This window comes from Sminthopsis crassicaudata, chromosome 3, assembly GCF_048593235.1.
Source record: "Sminthopsis crassicaudata isolate SCR6 chromosome 3, ASM4859323v1, whole genome shotgun sequence".
Classification (NCBI taxonomy): domain Eukaryota; kingdom Metazoa; phylum Chordata; class Mammalia; order Dasyuromorphia; family Dasyuridae; genus Sminthopsis; species Sminthopsis crassicaudata.
This window is the reverse complement of record NC_133619.1, coordinates 622,793,625-622,812,692: the sequence shown is the minus strand read 5'-3', so window position 1 is coordinate 622,812,692 and position 19,068 is coordinate 622,793,625. Positions and strand designations below refer to the sequence as shown.

The following is a 19,068-nucleotide window of genomic DNA, read 5'->3' as shown; positions in this document are numbered from 1 at the left end:
GGACTCCTATACATAAATCATGACCCTGTGGAGACTGGATAAAGATTTCTGGGGAGCCAGCCAACTTGCTATTGTGGACTTACTCTAGTCACATTTGGCAATAACAAAATAATAGAGAAGGTGGTTTGTGGTTAAGACTGGATTGGGGTATGTCAAGGCTCATGTATCAGTAGGACAAAGGGTCAAGGGGGCTCAAAGATAGAGGAGAGAGCCCAATCAAGGGGCTCAAAGATAGAGGACAGAGCCCAATCAAGATGACCACCATGAAGTTAAGAGAGCAGAAGAAAAATGAGGTAAGAGGGGATGAGAGATTGGAAGAGCAGGAAGGGGGAGGAAGAACTAGAAGTCACAATGAAGCTGAAAAATAATTTTACAAGGAATAAGGGAGAGAGGTGAAAAAAATAAAGGGAAACTCAAGAATTCTATGTCATGGAGATTGTACAGTTTGGATTGTCAAGGTTTTTTGTTGTGATCATCAATGTGGATAGTTAATGAAAAATGAAGAAATAAGTCATGAATGTTGAAGAGTCAGGAAGATGTGAGTTCGAATCCCACTTTAGATTTGTAGTAGCTGTGTTTCCCTGAGTACATCTCTTGGCCTATCTGTGACTCATCTATAAAATGAGACATGGATTCAGAGATCTTTAAGGTCCCTTCAATCCTTAACTCTGATTCTAAGCATTAGGAAGGCAGAATGTTGAAGGGACATCAGTTGGATGTGTTGAAATCTGCCAAATATGAGGGGGCAGTGATTAGAGAGAAGAAGCCGCTGTAAACTACATGCTGACACACTTCATATTAGAGGGCCTAGATAGGCCCCCATCAATATTTGGGGAAAGTCAAAGAGGAAGTTGAGCAATAGTGCCAGAGAGAAGGCTTAGAAAGAACAGGAGCAGCAAGGAATGCTTTCTTCCTTCTTTCTATCTTCCTTCTTTCCTTTTCTTTCTTCTTTCTTCCTTTCTTTCTTCCTTCTTTCCTTTCTTTCTTCCTTTCCTTCCTTCCTTCCTCCCTCCCTGCCTCCCTCCCTCTTTTCTCTTGTCTTTCTTTCTTTCTTTCTTTCTTTCTTTCTTTCTTTCTTTCTTTCTTCTTTCTTTCTTTCTTTCTTTCTTTCTTTCTTTCTTTCTTTCTTTCTTTCTTTCTTTCTTCTCCTCTTTCTTTCTTCCTTCCTTTCTTTCTTCCTTTCCTTCCTCCTCCCTCCCTCCCTCCCTCCCCTCCCTCCCTCCCCTTCCTTCTTCTTCCTTCTTTCTTTCTTTCTTTCTTTCTTTCTTTCTTTCTTTCTTTCTTTCTTTCTTTCTTTCTTTCTTTCTTTATCTTTCTTTCTTTCTTTCTTCTCTTTCTTTCTTTCTTTCTTTCTTTCTTTCTTTCTTCTTCTTTCGTTCTTTCTTTCTTTCCTTTCTTTCTCTTCTTTCTTTCTTTCTTTCTTTCTTCCTTTCTTTCTTTCTTTCTTCCTTTCCTTTCTTTCTTTCTTCCTTCCTTTCTTTCTTTCTTTCCTTCCTTCTTCTTTCTTTTTCCTTTCTTTCTTTCTTTCTTTCTTTCTTTCTTCTTTCTTTCTTTCTTTCTTTCTTTCTTTCTTTCTTTCTTTCTTTCTTTCTTTCTTTCTTTCTTTCTTTCTTTCTTTCTTTCTTTCTTTCTTTCTTTTCTTTCTTTCTTCTTTCTTTCTTTTCTTTCTTTCTTTCTTTCTTCTTTTCTTTCCTCCCTCCCCTTTTTTTGGAGGGAAGGAGACATGGCTATTACAGGAATTATTTTGCATGACTATACATATTTTTAATGGGGTTTTGTTTTTATATTGCTTTCTCAGTGCATAGGGAAGGTGAAGGAGAAACAGTATTTGGAAATGAAAATAAATTAAAATAGAATAAAAAAGAAAGATTATGGGAAGAAAGAGTGGGTAATTCTATACTACCCATAAGGGAATGAAATGTAAATAGCCTGGAGAGGTGGGGAAAAGAGGATAGTAATAGCTAGCGTTTCCATAACATTTTAAAGTTTGCAACGTGCTTTATATACCTTATTTCATTGATCCTCCTGACAAATATGGGAAATTAAGTTGATAAGAGTTCTAGGCCTAGAGTCAAGAAAATTCATCTTCCCTGAATCAAATCTGATCTCAGACACTTATTAGCTGTATGTTCCTGGGCAAGTCACATCACTCTGTTTGCCTCAGTTTCCTCATCTGTAAAATGAACCGGAGAAGGAAATGGCAAAACACCCCAATATCTTTGACAAGAAAGCAATGAAGAGTCAGACGTGACTGAATAATATGAAACCCAAACTGTCATATTTTTCTATAAAGGTATTAATTACTATAGGAAGCATCAGTTCTATGTGACTTTTCCTTGGCACTAAATGGGAACTTAATACATGTTTATTGATTGAGTGATTTTTAAAGCAGGAGTTCTTAACCTGGAATATGTGAACATATTTTTTTTATCATTGGTTTTCTTTATAATCCTCCATATTTTATTTTATGAATTTAATGAAAACATTAGTCTGAAAGTATACATAGGTATCAGCAGACTTCCAAAGAGTCCTCGATACCTCAAATTTGGGGAACTCTTGCTTTAAATGCTCATTACCCATTATTATAATTTTCTTTCTGTTCTTTGGTTGCCCAGGACAGTGATCTCCAAAGTGTGGAGGGCATAGCCACTGGGAACTCAAGCAGCCCATAGCCTGACCGGAGACAACTCAGGCCTGTGATCAGTTTATTAGACAGTTGTTCAAGGCAGGAAGGACAGCTCTCAAAGTCTGATTCTTGGAAGTTGCTTTTGGCTGTGTTTTATTTTTGTACCTACACTCTCTAAATGTTTTTAAATATTTTGGATTGGATTAGCATTTTACCTGGGCAGGGAGGGGCAGGGAATATTAGGAAAAGGCTTCCATGGTCTCTACCCAGTGATTGTTACATTTAAGTCTTGCAGGGGATTCTGGGACTCAGATGAGAGAAGCTTTATTTCAGATATCTATGCTTTTTCTTTTAGAGGAACATCCAAATTTCATCCTGACCTTTACTTTGTCACCACAGTTACACATTGTACACTTCAATTCTGAGAAATATCAAAGCTTTGAAGAAGCCCAAGACAAGCCTGATGGATTAGCTGTGATTGCAATCCTCATTACGGTAAGCTGAAGTTGTTCATTTTTTTTTACCATGGCTGATTGAGCTTGACAGGCTAGCTTAGGACCTGAAAGAGCTCTTTATTTCCCTTTCCCTGTTCATTCTTTTTGAGATAGGACTAAATTTATAGTTCCCAGAAGTTTTAGACCCTGCTCTGGGGTCATTTCTTTCCCCATTCCCTGCTTAACACCACTAGCTCACCCCTTATTATCTATTTCAGTGAACCATTGAAATTTGGGGTCAGCTTTGAATCATGTTTGAAGGACAGAAAGTAACCAGTCCTATACACAATGATGGTGATTCCAACATGGTCTAAAGTTAAACATGAAAGCTTTGTTAGAAAGATTGGCCATTTTCTCATGTTCTAGTATATATAAAGGGGAAAAGTGGAATAAACATTTATTAAACTCCTACAACCTTGAGAGGCAGGTGTTGTTAATTATCTCCATTTCACAATGGAAAAAACAGGCAGACAGAAGCTAAGGGACTTGCCCACAGAATCACAAGTGGGAAATGCTTGAGGCTGCATTTGAACTCATTTCCTGCTTATAGGTCCAGTGCTCTAGGACTACATTACCTAATTATCTCTAGTCCTATGTATGATACATGTGGAGGGCTGTGGAAGTGACACTGGGTGCTTCCTCAAACCGTTGATGACCACTCATATTTTCTTTCCACTTAATCCCCACCACTTCGTAGCCAGCAACAGAGTTCTCTTATAATACCTTGGACCTGGGGCTACTGTCTCTTTTACACCTTGGTGACATCTCTCCAGTTCCCAGTTTCCTCACAAAGACACTACTAAAGGCCCTGGGATGAAGCAAGAAGAGCAAATAAGAACAAACTCCATCATTGGGGGAGGGGGGGAACAACAATTATTAAGACACCGTGCTAAATGCTTTACAAAGATTTTCTTATCTCATTTGATCTTCATAATAATTCTTTGAGGCAGATTTTTTTTTTTGTCTTTCAGAAACTGAGGCAGACAGAGATAAAGGGATTTGCCAGAATTCAAATTTGTACCAGAACCTTAAGGTTTTGGTGCAAATTTGAATTCAGGTCTTCCTGATCCCTGACGCAGGACTCTTCTGCACTATGGTGCCCCATTATTGCTTCTAGGAGAAAGAGCTGAATTTGTCCAGTTTAATATTGCTTAAAACAAGCTATCTTAGTACTGATGAGGATGAGATAGTAATACCTAGTTTGAAATAAACATATGATAAATTTATAAGGGCCATTCTCTTTGGTAAAAGGCAGATTTATTTAGGGGAAACAGGTCACAGACAAAATTAGGAAGCAAAAATAAGTACCAGGAGTGGCAAATATGAAATAAAGTTGGGAGAGTATATAGTTAGACTAACCAGAGTTAGCCAGAGTAAGGAGAAAGATGTCATTAGAGGGAAGGCATCATGAGGAGGGACCTGAAAATGATTTAGCAAAGATATTCATCATAAGCAGGTTTTTTATAGGGGAAATTCAACCTTGGAGTTATTTCTTAGGCAGGAACTCAGAGGGAAGGAAGGGTCTGGAGCCAGATGGAATGCACCTGGCTGACCCGGTCCCAGACCGGTCCAAAGATATGCTAATCAATGCCTCAAAAGGTTTGATTATACCCAGAGGTTGGGGGATGGACAATGGGGGTTGATAAAGAATTCCTTCCTAGATAGTCTGGGAATTATCCTTTCTGATAGGGAAAAGACTAAGTCACATCATTGCCATTTAATAATCATTTATGGCTATTCTCCTTAGGGCAAGAAGTGTAGAAGGCAATCTTTGATCATTTAATACCCCTTTCCCCATGCAAGTCATCACTCTGAGAGGTAATCTGGAGAGGTGGCCAGAACCTTGTGGTCCAATTCATATCTTGCTTTGGCTACTTAGAGCCATAAGATCTTTTTTTTTTTTTTTTTTAAATTTCATTAAAGCTTTTTTATTTTCAAAACATATACATGGATAATTTTTCAACATTGACTCTTACAAAACCTTGTGTTCCAAATTTTCCTTTTTCTCCCTACCCCCTCTCCTAGATGGCAAGTAATCCAATATATGTTAAACATGTTCAAATATATGTTAAATCCAATATATGTATACATATTTATATAATAATCTTGCTGCACAAGAAAAATTAGATCAAAAATGAAAAAAACGAGAAAGAAAACAAAATGCAAGCAGCAACGAAAGGAGTGAAAATGCTATGTTATGATTCACATTCAGTTCCCACAGTCCTCTCTCTGAGTGTAGAAAAACCATAAAATTTTGAGAAAGTCAATGTCCTTCTTGAATGATTTATATCCCAGAGATAAAGGTTAGGATCAGTATAAAGAATGCCTTTGAATCATTTTGTAGCTAGAAAGTGCTTTGTGAAAACTTTTTTTAAAAAATAAGCTTTTGTTCATATTTTGTTTCTTTTATATCACTTGGTGTGGTACGGAAATGGTGAGGGCTCACCATTTAATAAAAAAAGCTGGAGAGAGCTCTAGAGAAAAGCAAAGTTTATTGTACATTCTCGCGAGAAGGGCATCCCACCTTTCGAGCAGACTTGCAAAACACCCCCTCCAACCACTGACCCTCATCCTCATTGGCTGAGAGTCTTACATTCTAAACGTGAGATCTGCCCATGAAATTGAACTTGACCAATAAGTACATAGTTGCCCATATTTGGCTGAAATAGGGAGATGATATCATGGGAGGGGAACACAATTATGCCCTTGACTCGATGTTTAGAGTTCTTCAGGCCTACTCAAACTCTGAAGTAGATGAAGCCTTACTCTATTTTCACAACTGTCTTGAAAGATCTCACCTCATCTCATTCAACTTCCCTACCCAGAGAGTTATTCAATATTACAGACAGTAACTTTTTCACAGAGGGATAAAAAGCATAACTAATCAGTACATTGAAAAAGCCCCCAAAGCTGTGCATTATGGATCTTCCACCTTCAAGAAGATCTAGACTGGCTGGAACTATGCCAAAAAGTTATCAAACTGTGCATACCCTTTGATCCAGCAGTGCTACTACTGGGCTTATATCCCAAAGAAATACTAAAGAAGGGAAAGGGACCTGTATGTGCCAAAATGTTTGTAGCAGCTCTTTTCGTATTGGCTGGAAACTGGAAGATGAATGGATGTCCATCAATTGGAGAATGGTTGGGTAAATTATGGTATATGAAGGTTATGGAATATTATTGCCCTGTAAGAAATGACCAGCAGGAGGAATTCAGAGAGGCTTGGAAAGACTTGCATGAACTGATGCTGAGTGAAATGAGTAGAACCAGAAGATTGCTGTACATTTCAACAACAATGCTGTATGAAGATGTATTCTGATGGAAGTGGAAATCTTCAACATAAAGAAGATCCAACTCACTTCTAGCTGATCAATGATGGACAGAAATAACTGCACCCAGAGAAGGAACACTGGGAATTGAATGTAAAATATTAGCATTACTGTCTATCTACCCAAGTTACTTGTATCTTTGGAATCCAATTCTTAATATGCAACAAGAAAATTGGATTTACACACATATATTGTATTTAGGTTATACTGTAACACATGTAAAATGTATGGGATTACCTGTCATCTAGAGGAGGGAGGGGAAAATTTGAAAAAATAAATACAAGGGATAATGTTATAAAAAAATTACTCATGCATATGTACTGTCAAAAATTGTATAATTATAAAATTAATAAAAAATTTTAAAAAAGATCTAGATTGGGGGAGTTTTCTCATATTGAATTTGAATTCTGCTTGATCTTTATAATCTTGTTACATTTACTTTTGACTTTTTATTAAGTCATTGCTGTATTTACATTGTTGCAGTCAATGTTGGATATAGTTTTCTTGGTTCTGCTGGCTTCATTTTTCTTCAGTTCTTTTATGCTTCTCTGTATTAATCATACATTGTAAACTCTTTTAAAAATATTTGTTTATTTTTCACACCTCTGATTTCATTACCCTGGGCAGGTTTGATTGCCTGAGGCTAGGGGGTGAGGGGAGTGGGAAGGGAGGAAGGGAAAAGTGTCTTTGACATATATTTCCTGTTCTTTACCATTCTGCAGTGCCACGGAACTCTCTCACTATTCTGCATTTTTCCTATAGGCTGAAAAAAATAATAAGAATATATATTACGAGAATCTTTTTTCCAATTTGCACAAGATCCAAAATCCAGGTAAGTTAAAATCAATTCAGCTTCAGGGGAAGAGAAATTAGCCTAAGGGATACATCAAAGGAAAGTAGAAAAGAAATAGGGCATAAAGAATACAATTTGGAAATAAGGACCTATTTGAGGGTACCACCCATTTTGCATATTTCCTCTTCCTATGAAGTCCTTGGAGGAATTTGGCCATAAACTTTCATTATGGTGAATAGTTGTGTTTGGAAGTTAATGGGAGACAAAAAGAAATATTGTACAGGGGGAAAAATGCAAAGTTTAGAGTCAAGAGTATTTGAATTCTAATCCTGCCTCATTTACTACCTATATGAGACTGGGCAAATTATTTAATTTCTCCAGATCATGGTTTCCTTCTCTATAAAATGACAGTGACCTAGGTGACTTCTTTTTTTTATTATTATTATAGTTTTTATTTACCAGATATAGGTATGGGTAATTTTACAGCATTGACAATTGCCAAACCTTTTGTTCCAATTTTCCCCCTCCTCCCCCACACCAGATGGCAGATTGACTAATACATATTAAATATGTTAAAGTATAAATTAAATACAATATATGTATACATGTCTAAACAGTTATTTTGCTGTACAAAAAGAATCAGACTTTGAAATAGTGTACAATTAGCCTGTGAAGGAAATAAAAAATGCAGGCGGACAAAAATAGAGGGATTGGGAATTCTATGTAGTGGTTCATAGTCATTTCCCCGAGTTCTTTTGCTGGCTGTAGCTGGTTCAGTTCATTACTGCTCTATTGGAACTGATTTGGTTCATCTCATTGTTGGAAAGGGCCACATCCATGAGAATTGATCATCATATAGTATTGTTGTTGAAATATATAATAATCTCCTGGTCCTACTCATTTCACTTAGCATCAGTTCATGTCAGTCTCTCCAGGTCTTTCTGAAATCTTCCTGCTAGTCATTTCTTACAGAACAATAATATTCCATAATATTCATACAGACCTAGGTGACTTCTAATGATTGTCTTAGACTGCTTGACATGAAATCTGCTCAGTCTATTTCTTCATTCTTTCTTTTCGTCATATTCTTATTAGTGGTATTCATCTTTACTCTCCAGCATCTTTGTCATTTTCTGGCCAACAATGACTAGCCAACAGAGAGGTAAAATTCTAGTAGAATGTAAGTTCCTTGAGGTCAGGACAATTTTTTTTTTTTTTTTTTTGGTCTTTGTAGCTCCAACCTGTCTGGCACATTGTAGGCCATTTACATTTTTTTTTTTTTTGTATTGAATTGAATCCATTTTGAGCTAAACAAATTTTAAAAAGCTTTTAGTACCTCAAAACAACAACAGAACCACTATCTTAGCCTTATTGCTTATAGTATACAGTCACAGCCAACATTTTCCCCTTTCCCAAGAAGTATTTCCTCAGATTACCACATTTCTCTGGGACTCAAACCTAGATCAACAGATACCCTGGAACTTATCACATATGGTATTCATGGCTTAGAGTCCCCTTCATTCTTAAGGCCAGCCCAATAGAGTTATTTTCTTTCTTTGATTCATTGAACCTTTCTTGTCATAAAGCGAATTTATTACTGCCAACCATTGCTCCTAGTTATATCTTCGGAAACAGTTGTTGAGTCATTTCAATCATGTCCAATTCTTCATGATTCCCTTTGGGGTTTTCTTGGCAAAGGAGTTTACCATTTCCTTCTACCATTCATTTTGTAGATGAGGAAACTGAAACAACAGGGATCCATAGCAAATAACTGAGGCTGGATTTGAATTCAGATCTTCCTGCCTTTATTTTATTTTATTTTAATTTTTTTATTTTTTTGCTGAGGCAATTGGGGTTAAGTGACTTGCCCAGGGTCACACAGCTAGGAAATGTTAAGTGTCTGAGGCCAGATTTGGACTCAGGGTCCTCCTGACTTCAGTACTGGTGCTCTATCCCCTGCACCACCTAGCTGCCCTCTGCCTTTATTTTATCATTTTAGTTCTGCCTGACTTCAGAATTGGCACTCTATCCACTAGGACTGATTTATTTATGCTTCTATATTACAATCTTTTCGATTTTTGATGATAGCTATTCTATCCCTCAAAGTTGCCTCTTCTCTAGGCTAAATATCCCTAATTTCCTCAGTTGCTCCTCTTGATTTCCTCTGCTTTCTTAGAGTCTGAGCTAAAATCCCATCTTCTACAGGGAACTTTTCCTAACTCCCCTTAATTCCAGAGCCTTCCCTCTGTTGTTGCCAGTTTATTTTGTAGATAACTTGTTGGTACATGGTTGTTTGCATGTAGTCTCCCCATCAGAACGTGAGTTCCTTGAAGACAGGGACTGACTTTTTTTTTTTTTAAATTCCTAGCACATTGCTATTGTTATTATTTGATCATTTTAGTCATGTTCAACTCTTTGTGACCCTATTTGGGGTTTTCTTGGCAAAGATACAGGAATGGTTTACCATTTCCTTCTCTGATTCATTTAACAGATGAGGAAACTGAGGCAAACAGGGTACAGTGACTTGTCCAGGATCACAAAACTAGTTAGTGTCTGAACTCAGATCTTCCTAATTCCAGGCCTGCATCACCTAGCTTCCCCGGGCATTTAACAAATATTTATCGACCAACTTACTAAAATGGATGTCCTTCACTATTCTGAGCAGCTTTCTTTGGATTTATTCCAGCTTATTTGTTTCTTAATTTGAATTATATTTGAAAACTGATGTTCTAAAGAACTCAAAGCACTTGGCCATTCTCCTTGTTGGGAATAGGATGTGAAGGTGACAGTGGTTCCTTACAATATTTCAGTGATAATCTTTGAAGGGACAAGGAGCACTTAGCGATTTAACTTACTAGAAGAATAAAAAGCAGATCAGGGATAGTGTTTTTATACCACAAAGGAAGGGCAGTCAAAGCTACAGTTCAGCCTCAAGACCTCCTCTGTGTAGTTTTCCCAACCCCAGGGCCATATTGGCCAGCCACCTGTGCTTGTCACGGATCTACTGAGTGGTTCAATTTATCTCATTTCCTGTTTTTCTTATAGGGGAAAATGTAACTCTGACCTTCATTGATGTCCAGCATATGTTGCCCTGCAACCTCAAAAGATACTACCGATATTATGGCTCACTGACCACTCCTCCCTGCACTGAAAATGTCATCTGGACAGTTTTGGCAGAACATGTCTTCATTTCTACAGAACAGGTAAGCATTTGCTCCCTTGCTGTTATCTTTAACAAACTTCCACTGATGGTTTTGGAGAGTGTAAGGAATGAATTCATTTATTCCACTCTATCCTCTCATTCTTTGTGATGTTTATTTCATTCACTCAATCAGAAAGTACTTTTTAAGTACCTATCATGTACCAAATACTGTGCCAAGGCTGGTTATACAAAGAAAGGCAAAAGCAGTCCCAGCTTAGCCAACCCTTGACAGAGTTCTTGGTGGTAATAATGGTTTGTTGACTGTCAACAAGGAGCTCACTGTATATATATGGAGAAGGGCTAGAAAACTGTGCATAATCTTTAACCCAGCAACACCACTATTAAGTCTTATTCTAAAGACAATGAAGGAAAAGGAAAAAGGACCAATTTATACAAAAGTATCATTTATTTAGTTCACAGTGGTAAAGAATTGGAAATTAAAGAATATTCATAAATTGGGATGGCTGAGTAAGTTATGGTAAATGATTCTGATGGAATACTATTGTGTAATAAGAAATGACAAACGGGACACTTTCAAAAAACAAAAACATGGGAAGACTTACATGTACTAATACAAAATGAAAAGAGCAGAACCAGGAAAACATTATATACAGTAATAGTAACATTGTACAGTGATCCACTGAATGGCTTAGCTGTTTTCAGCAATACATTGATATAAAAGAATCTAAAAGACTTATGATGAAAAGTGCTATTTGACTTCAAAGAAAGAACTGTTGAAGTCTGTATGCACATTGGAGGATACTTTCTTTTGTTCCTCTAGTATTTTGGGGCTGTTTTTTTGGCTGGGGCAATTGGGGTTAAGTGACTTGTCCAGGGTCACACAGCTAGGAAGTGTTAAATGTCTGAGATCAGATTTGAACTCAGGTCCTCCTGACTTCAGGGCTGGTGCTCTATTCACTGCACCACCTTGCTGCCCCTATTTTAGTTTATTTTTTAAATATACATTTTCTTTTGTAGTATGGTTAGGATGGAATGTTTTGCTTAATTGGACATACATAATCTAAATCAAATCACTTGCCACCTCAAGAAAAGAAGTAGAGGACAGAGAGGATAGATGTAGTACAGTATTGCTAGATTAAAAAAATGAACACTTTTGTAGCCCTTTGGGTACAGTTCAAAATTGTTCTCCAGAATGGTTGGGCTAGTTTACAACTCTACCCATGGTACATTAGTGTCCCTATTTTTCCACATCCCTTCCAGGATTTGTCATTTTCCTTTTCTATCATGTTAGTTAATCTAAAAAGCATGAGGTTGTCTTCAGAGTTGTTTCATATTTCTATTGATAATTTTGATTTTTTTCTTCTGAAAACTGCCTGTTTATATCTTTTCACCATCTATTAATTGAAGAATAGCTCTTATTTTTATAAATTTAAATTGGTACCCTATTTATTTGAGAAATGAGATCTTTATCAGAGAAACTTGCTGGAAATTTTTCTCTGGGTTTCATGTTTTCCTTCTAATTTTGGTTGCATTGATTTTGCTTGTGCAAACCTTTTTTGATTTAATATAATCCAAAATAACTATCTTACCTTTCATGATCCCCACCGCCTCTTATCTGGTCATGAACTCTTCCCATATCCATAGATGTAACAGTAATTTTTTCTACATTCTCCTTATTTTCTTTTTTCCCCCTGAGGCTGGGATTAAGTGACTTGCCCAAGGTCACACAGCTAGGAAGTGTTAAGTGTCTGAGACCAGATTTGAACTTGGGTCCTCTTGAATTCAGGGTTGGTGCTCTATCCACTGCACCACCTAACTGCCCCCCCCCTTATATTCTTGTGATATTACCCTTTATATCTAAACCATGCCCCCATTTTAAGCTTATCTTGGCATATAGTATGAAATACTGGTCATGTCTAGTTTTTGGCCAGATTGCTTTCCAGCTTTCCCAGCAGTTTTTTTTTTTTTTGTCAAATATTGAATTCTTGTCCCAAAATTTTGTATCTTTGTTTTTATCAACGATTAGGCTAATGTGACCATTTACTTCTGTATATTGTATACCTAACCTATCCTACTGATTAATGTTGCTATTCTTAGCTAGTATCAAATTATTTTGATAATTACTACTTTTTTATTTATTTTAAAATTTTCATTTCTTTGCTGAGGCAATTGGGTTTAAGTGACTTGCCCAGGGTCACACATCTAGGAAGCCTTAAGTGTTTGAGGTCAGATTTGAACTCGATCCTTGTGACTTCAGGGCTGGTGCTCTATTCCACTGCACCACCTAACTGCCCTCTGGTCATTACTACTCTTTTAATTTGTAGCTTGAGATCTGGTATGCCAGATCGCTTTCTTTTACTTATTTTTTTTTAATTGATGCCCTGAATATTCTTGACCTTTTTTTCACCTTCAAATGAATTTTATATTGTTTTTTCAGCTCCATAAAATAATTCCTTTGATAGTTTGACTGTCATGAGACTGAATAAGTAAATTATATTAGGTAGAATTGTCATTGTTAGTATGTTGACTCAGATTGCCCTTGAGCAATGAATACTTCTTTAACTGTTTAGATCTATCTTTTATTTGTATGAAGAGAGTTTTATAACTATGTTATGTTTATATAGTTCCTATGTATGTCTTTCTAGATAAACTTTCAAGTATTTTATACAATATGCAGTTACTTTAAATGGGATTTACTTTAGATGGGATTGTCTATTTCTTCCTGCTGTCTTTTGGTGGTAACATGTAGAAATGCTGATGATTTATGTGGGGTTTAAGATGTGTTCAGGGAAGTCTACTACCTCCGGGGTGAAGGCTGCTGAGCCTTTTACAGGGCTGCTTTCTACCTTTGGTGTCCACCTGATCCACCTAACTCTCACCTGTGGCTCCAAGAAGCTGTATCACATACAGTGGACATATCCCAATAAACCATTTTGGCAGATGGGCTAAACCAGGTTGAGGGTAACCAAAGGATCTCAAACCCTGAGGATTCCACCTCAGGAATATATAGACTTCCCTGGAGATGAGAATAATTGTTCCAACGGCCATGAAGGCAGGTGAAGCAGGTGTTGTGGAGTACTTAGAGCCTGGTTAAACATCAAAGACACAAAGGTCATCTGATGCATCTTGAGTCATTACCAGTCATCTTGACTCTGTCCTGCCACTGGACGGTGGTGACTTTATTTTTAATTTTTATTATTATTATTATTATTATTATTTTTTTTTTTTTTTGCTGAGGCATTTGGGGTTAAGTGACCTGCCCAGGGTCACATAGCTAGGAAGTGTTAAGTGTCTGAGACTAGATTTGAATTCTGGTCCTCCTGACTTCAGGGCTGGTGCTCTATCCATTGCACCAACTAGCTGCAGTGGTGACTTTAGAAGAGAGAATAAGACTGATGCAATTCTGCCTCACTTAAATTCAACTTATACACGAATCAAAAGACATTGCCAAATTATTTTACCATTTCTACCTATTTCAAAGCCTTGTAGTGATACATGAGCAAGAGAGCAGCCCGTGTGTCACTAGCAGCCCAGGCCAGAGGGTCCTTTTGTCACTGGACATAGCAGTGGGATTCGGCAGCCCCCTGGTCTAAGTAGCCTTTTAAGGATCAAATTGCTCACCTCCATGTATGAGGAAGGGGCTAAAAAGGGTGTGCTAACAATTTTCTGCTTACCCAACTCTGGCCTGATTACCAGAGCAGGCAGAAATCCCACTCTGCAGTCAAAACACTAAAAAAAATGTACAAAATCTTCTGAAAGCTGATTCCTCTTACCATTGATACATGAAATCTCTGTACACTTATAGATTTTATTTTATATCCTACAATTTTGTCAAAGTTGTTAATTGTTTCAACTAATTTTTTAGTTCATTCTCTAGGGTTCTTTAAGTATATCATCTGGTTTTTGAAACTCTTTTCTCTATTAAGAATCATGGTGACATGGCTCAGCCCAGACCCTCAAAGTAAATGGGTGGATGGGTAAAATTTCTAAAACTCTGTTCTTGGGAATTGATTTTGTGGTAATCCTTTGGAACCTAAAGCAAACATTAGCATCAGCAAATGTGATTCAGGAAATTCTGACCTCCAGGCCCCAAATTTAAAGATCTTTAAAAAAAATTATATTTATTTTGTTAAAAATAAAAATAAAAAAAAAGAAAGACATAAAAGGAAAATAAAAACAAAACAAAGCAAAACAGAACATTGTAATGTGCCCAGTATACCATCAGGGAGGATTCAAATTATACAACAATAAATTTTCATTTCAAAAAAAGATATATAAAAGTAGAAGAAATTGTAAGTGTACATCTTTTCTTTGTTTCCTTGTAGATTGTTCTTTTGTTCTCTGCTGTGTATTTTTTTTTACTTAATACTTTTTCTCCTTTCATCCTCCTCACCTCCCCCAAGCAGACATATTTATATATACATATATAAATATATGCATGCTCACATGTATACATCCCCATATTTATACACATACATATACATTCACACCCAACCATAGACCTGCACACATATACATAAATCTATAAAATACATATATAGGATTATATGCATATATATATATATACACATATACTCAGACATGTATATATATATATATATATTTACTTATCCATACGTAAACATGCATCTAAAATAATATTACTTGGCTGACATATAGTATAGATTTCTCTCTTGATTAAATCTTTAAGTTTGACTTTGTTTAAATCTGTGATTACCAGATGTACTTTTTTTTTCTAATAAATTCTACTCTAGATTTTTTTTTTTTTTTTTTTTTTTTGGCGAGGCAATTAGGGTTAAGTGACTTACCCAGTCACACAGTTATAGTAAATGTTAAGTGTCTGAGGCTGGATTTGAACTCAGGTCCTTCTGTCTCCAGGACTGGAATTCTACTGGTGTACCATCTAGCTACCCCAAATTTATTTTTCTTGATTATGCCTAATTTTTTTAAACAATGGTTTTATTTTATTTTATTTTTTCCAGTGAATGGGAGTAGGAGAGAAAAATAAATGTTTGATAATTGGGAAAAAATTAATTTAATTAAACGCCCTCCCCAGAAATAGCCTATATTAAAGATATAAGGATTCATTTCTCCTAGGTTGTTAACAATCTCATGACTAGGTCAGTAACAAGTCCCCAATTCCAGCCTGGAAGCTAAGTCCCATAATCTTCACTTTCCCTGAATAACAAATGTCTCTTATGTTTACTCTACAGCTGTATAAACTATTTTCACTCAAAGATAATTTTTCTCATTCACTTCAAAACAACTTTCGGCATGTTCAGCCTCTCAACGAAAGAATAGTGCAGTCCAGTTTTCCACCTGAAGAAGCTGAAGGTCAGTGAGAGCTGGAGCTTCTGGGTCAGTCCTTGGGGATGGAATTTTTTCCCTTGGAATTTATTGGTCATTAGGTATATTAGAGTAGTGGCTACAGCTGATCACACTGACAGTGCAAGAGGTCTCATTTTCAGATCCCGGCTGTTCTTGATCCCCAGGTTTAGACATAATGAATAGGTCTAATGAAATTAGCATAATGTGGGAAGGACTCTGGCACCCTATATAATCCTGAAATGAGGATATAGAAAAAGCTTTCATAGCTTCCTAAAATCTAATAATAAATTAAAATAATCAATATAAATTAATAAATTAAATAGGAATAGCAATACTATTATTATTTTGCAGGAGCACTAAAATAATTTATAATTAATAACAATTATTAATAGTAACAATAATTATGATCATAGCTAGCATTTGTCTTGTACTTTAAGATTTTCCAAATATCTTAAATAAATTATCTCATTTGATTCTAGTAAAAACCCTATGATGTAGGTACTATTATTATCCTGATTTTACAGATGAAAAAAATTAAGACTGAGGTTGTTTCCCAGGATCAAAAAAGTAATATCTCAGATGATACTTGAACTCATCTTCCTGACTGATTTCCAATCAATATTTATTAACCTCCTGCAATTTGTCAGACTTTGTGCAAAGTGATGGGGATACAAAGAAAAGTAAAGATAGTCCCTGCTCTCAAGGATTTCACAGCCTAATGGGGAGGACAATATGCAAAGAACCATATACAAAAAGGCTGTAGACAAGACAAATTGGAGATTGGTGGACAGAAAATTAAAGGGGATTAGTAAATGCTTCTTGAAGAAGATCAGATTTAGCTGAGATTTTAAACTTTTTTGGTTGTTCTTCCCATCATCAAAAAATTTTGAGAGTGCATCCCCAATATAGAAATCCTTATTTGCAAGTTATATACATGTGTGCTAATAATTATAAACATACAATTTAGAGAAATAGAAATTATAAAGAAAAAGACACAGATGAAACAAGCTTTTGTCCTGGAACTTTAAGGAACTCACTATTGTTTATTGAGTCAGATAATGACATGTCAGATCTCTCAGGAAAATGACCTTGACAGCTGAATGGAAAAGGGATTTAAAAAGTAGAGCTGAGACAGGGAGATTAAATAGGATATTTTAGTAGTCTAAGGCAAGAAGTACTGAGATTGGAAGTAAGGTGGAAGCTCTGAATGGTGATAAAGAGTGTGTATGAGGGTTATGAAAGGAAAAAAAAAGACAGTATTGGCATTGGAGAGTATTTGTGGGGTAGATGAGGAGTTGAGGATGATGTCAAGGTTATAAGTCAGGGTACTTGAGAAAATAATGCTGCCCTGGACAGTAATAGAGGAATTTAGAAGATGGGAGGATTTGGTGAAAAGGGGAAAACATCATGTTAATGAGATCTGTGATGCAGATTACATGTACATCGACCTGTTTTTTCTCTTCAACATACTTATACTGCTGAAAAGGAAGTCAATTGGTTCGCTGCTCATGGTCCAAGTCACATTCCAAGCAGCAATTTAAAAGTCATAGAACCAGCTCAGAGGAAAGATCCTAGAGGTGATTTTGGGTGAGTGTCAGGGTTGAGGGGAAGGGTAGGGTGTGGGTATGGCTTGTGTGATGGGGTGTCCCCAAAGGTGCCAGTGGAAGTGACAGTCAATGTTTCTGGGTGGGAGTTAAGTTATAATTGCCCAGGGGGACAGAAGGGGAAAGGACAGGAGCAGGGAGGAATTGGAACCTGTGTTTGGAGTTAATGAGTAAGGGGTGAAGTAGGTAAATGAGTCCTTCTACTGACCTTGCTATTGGGAGAATCATGGTTTGCAGCCATCCTCCCACTCTTTCCTACTGGTTTACCAAAGTCCTTTGGGGTTATACTACCTCCATCCTCTGACCTGGCCCTGTCTTTAAAGCCTTATGTCACCTTTAATGTGATTAGGATCATTTTCTGGGGGAGGGAAATTCTGTCTCTGCCAAGAAAGCTCCTCAGTATGTTGAAATTCCCCTGATAAATGATTACTCTTTTTCTAGACTATTCTGAAGGTACCAATGGTGTTTTTCTAAAGAAAAAAGCCTCCAAATAAACAACAACAACAAAAAACAAAACAAACAACAACAACAACAAAAAAAAAAACAAACCACAAATCAAAAGCAAGCAAACAAAAATCAAAGAAGAAAAAAAAAAGCCACCCAAAATACTACTCTACAGTTTAAATATGGCACAATAGAGACAATCCTTATCAGAAGTAAAAAGATGCATTGAAGACAACCGTCATTAGCCATCAGCTTAGATGCCAGTCCATCATTTCCTTCACCATAAAAGCATTGCTTGCTCTGATTCTTTACTCAGTTTCTTATCTATATAAAACTCCTTCTTGGATTACTAATTTTGCATATTTCCTAGATAACTCAGTAGAACTACTATTGCTGAAATGAGCAGATGATAGAATTAAATTATGCCTGTAGGGATTTAATAGAGATATAACTGATGAATTAAATTGAAATCAATCACTTTATGAATATCAGTTTTCTTTTGCTAATATCAACTCTCAACTAATCTGTGCTTCTTTTATGTATTGAGATAATAATAAAATTATTTGATGCTTAAAAATTGTCCTTTTATATTTTTTTCCTTTTTCTCAAATATCTTACTTCTTGAGATATACTCAGGGACAAAACAGCAGAGAGATGAAAGGAAGGGAAAAAAAGGAGAGAGTGGGAATAAGACTAAAGGATATGAAATATAGGGATATTAGAGACTGATGAGTGTGTGTGTGTTATAATGGGAGAATAAAAAGATAAGATTCCTGAAGGAAACAAAGGGAATGGGGATAACGTCGTTCAATTCTTTATTATAATTCTGTAAGAGGTGAAGGTCAATTGAATAGATCAATCATATCACTTCTATTCCACTTAAAATAAGTGTCAAGATGCTAAGTCCTGATACATTTATCAGGTTAGAATACATCAGTTGTTCACTAAATGTGAACAAGGCCTGGATACCTCCTTGAATTAATCAAGGACAAAAAGTCTATTCTAATTATGACCATAGACATGTGATCCTTTTTCTTCAAACTGCATCCCCAAATCCTTTCCTGTACATTCGAGGCTTCAATCAGAAGATATTTTTTCTTTTTCTGACTTTTTTTTTTTTGCATATATTTTTTATACATTTTTAAAAATTAATTTTATAATTATAATTTTTTGACATTACATTTTTTACAGCATTCTTCTTTTCTGAATTTTTTCCTCCCTCTCTCTACCCCCTCCCCTAGATGACAGGTAATCCCATACATGTTACATGTATATCCTAAATACAAT

At 36.2% G+C, this 19,068-nt stretch overlaps 1 protein-coding gene across 6 annotated transcripts in view; it reads left to right on the top strand.

Moving 5' to 3' along the window:
* The window catches only part of CA6 (carbonic anhydrase 6), a 43,385-nt gene extending 25,027 nt beyond the window's left edge, over positions 1–18,358 (top strand). For all 6 annotated transcript variants that reach the window (XM_074307751.1, XM_074307753.1, XM_074307754.1 and 3 more), the window contains 6 exons: positions 3,026–3,121; positions 7,212–7,281; positions 10,288–10,445; positions 15,619–15,739; positions 17,220–17,320; positions 17,779–18,358. In XM_074307751.1, the coding sequence (XP_074163852.1) occupies positions 3,026–3,121; positions 7,212–7,281; positions 10,288–10,445; positions 15,619–15,739; positions 17,220–17,308 (534 nt within the window). In that variant the 3' untranslated portion in view covers positions 17,309–17,320; positions 17,779–18,358. The remainder of the gene's footprint in view (positions 1–3,025; positions 3,122–7,211; positions 7,282–10,287; positions 10,446–15,618; positions 15,740–17,219; positions 17,321–17,778) is intronic.
* The last annotated feature ends 710 nt before the right edge of the window (positions 18,359–19,068 follow it).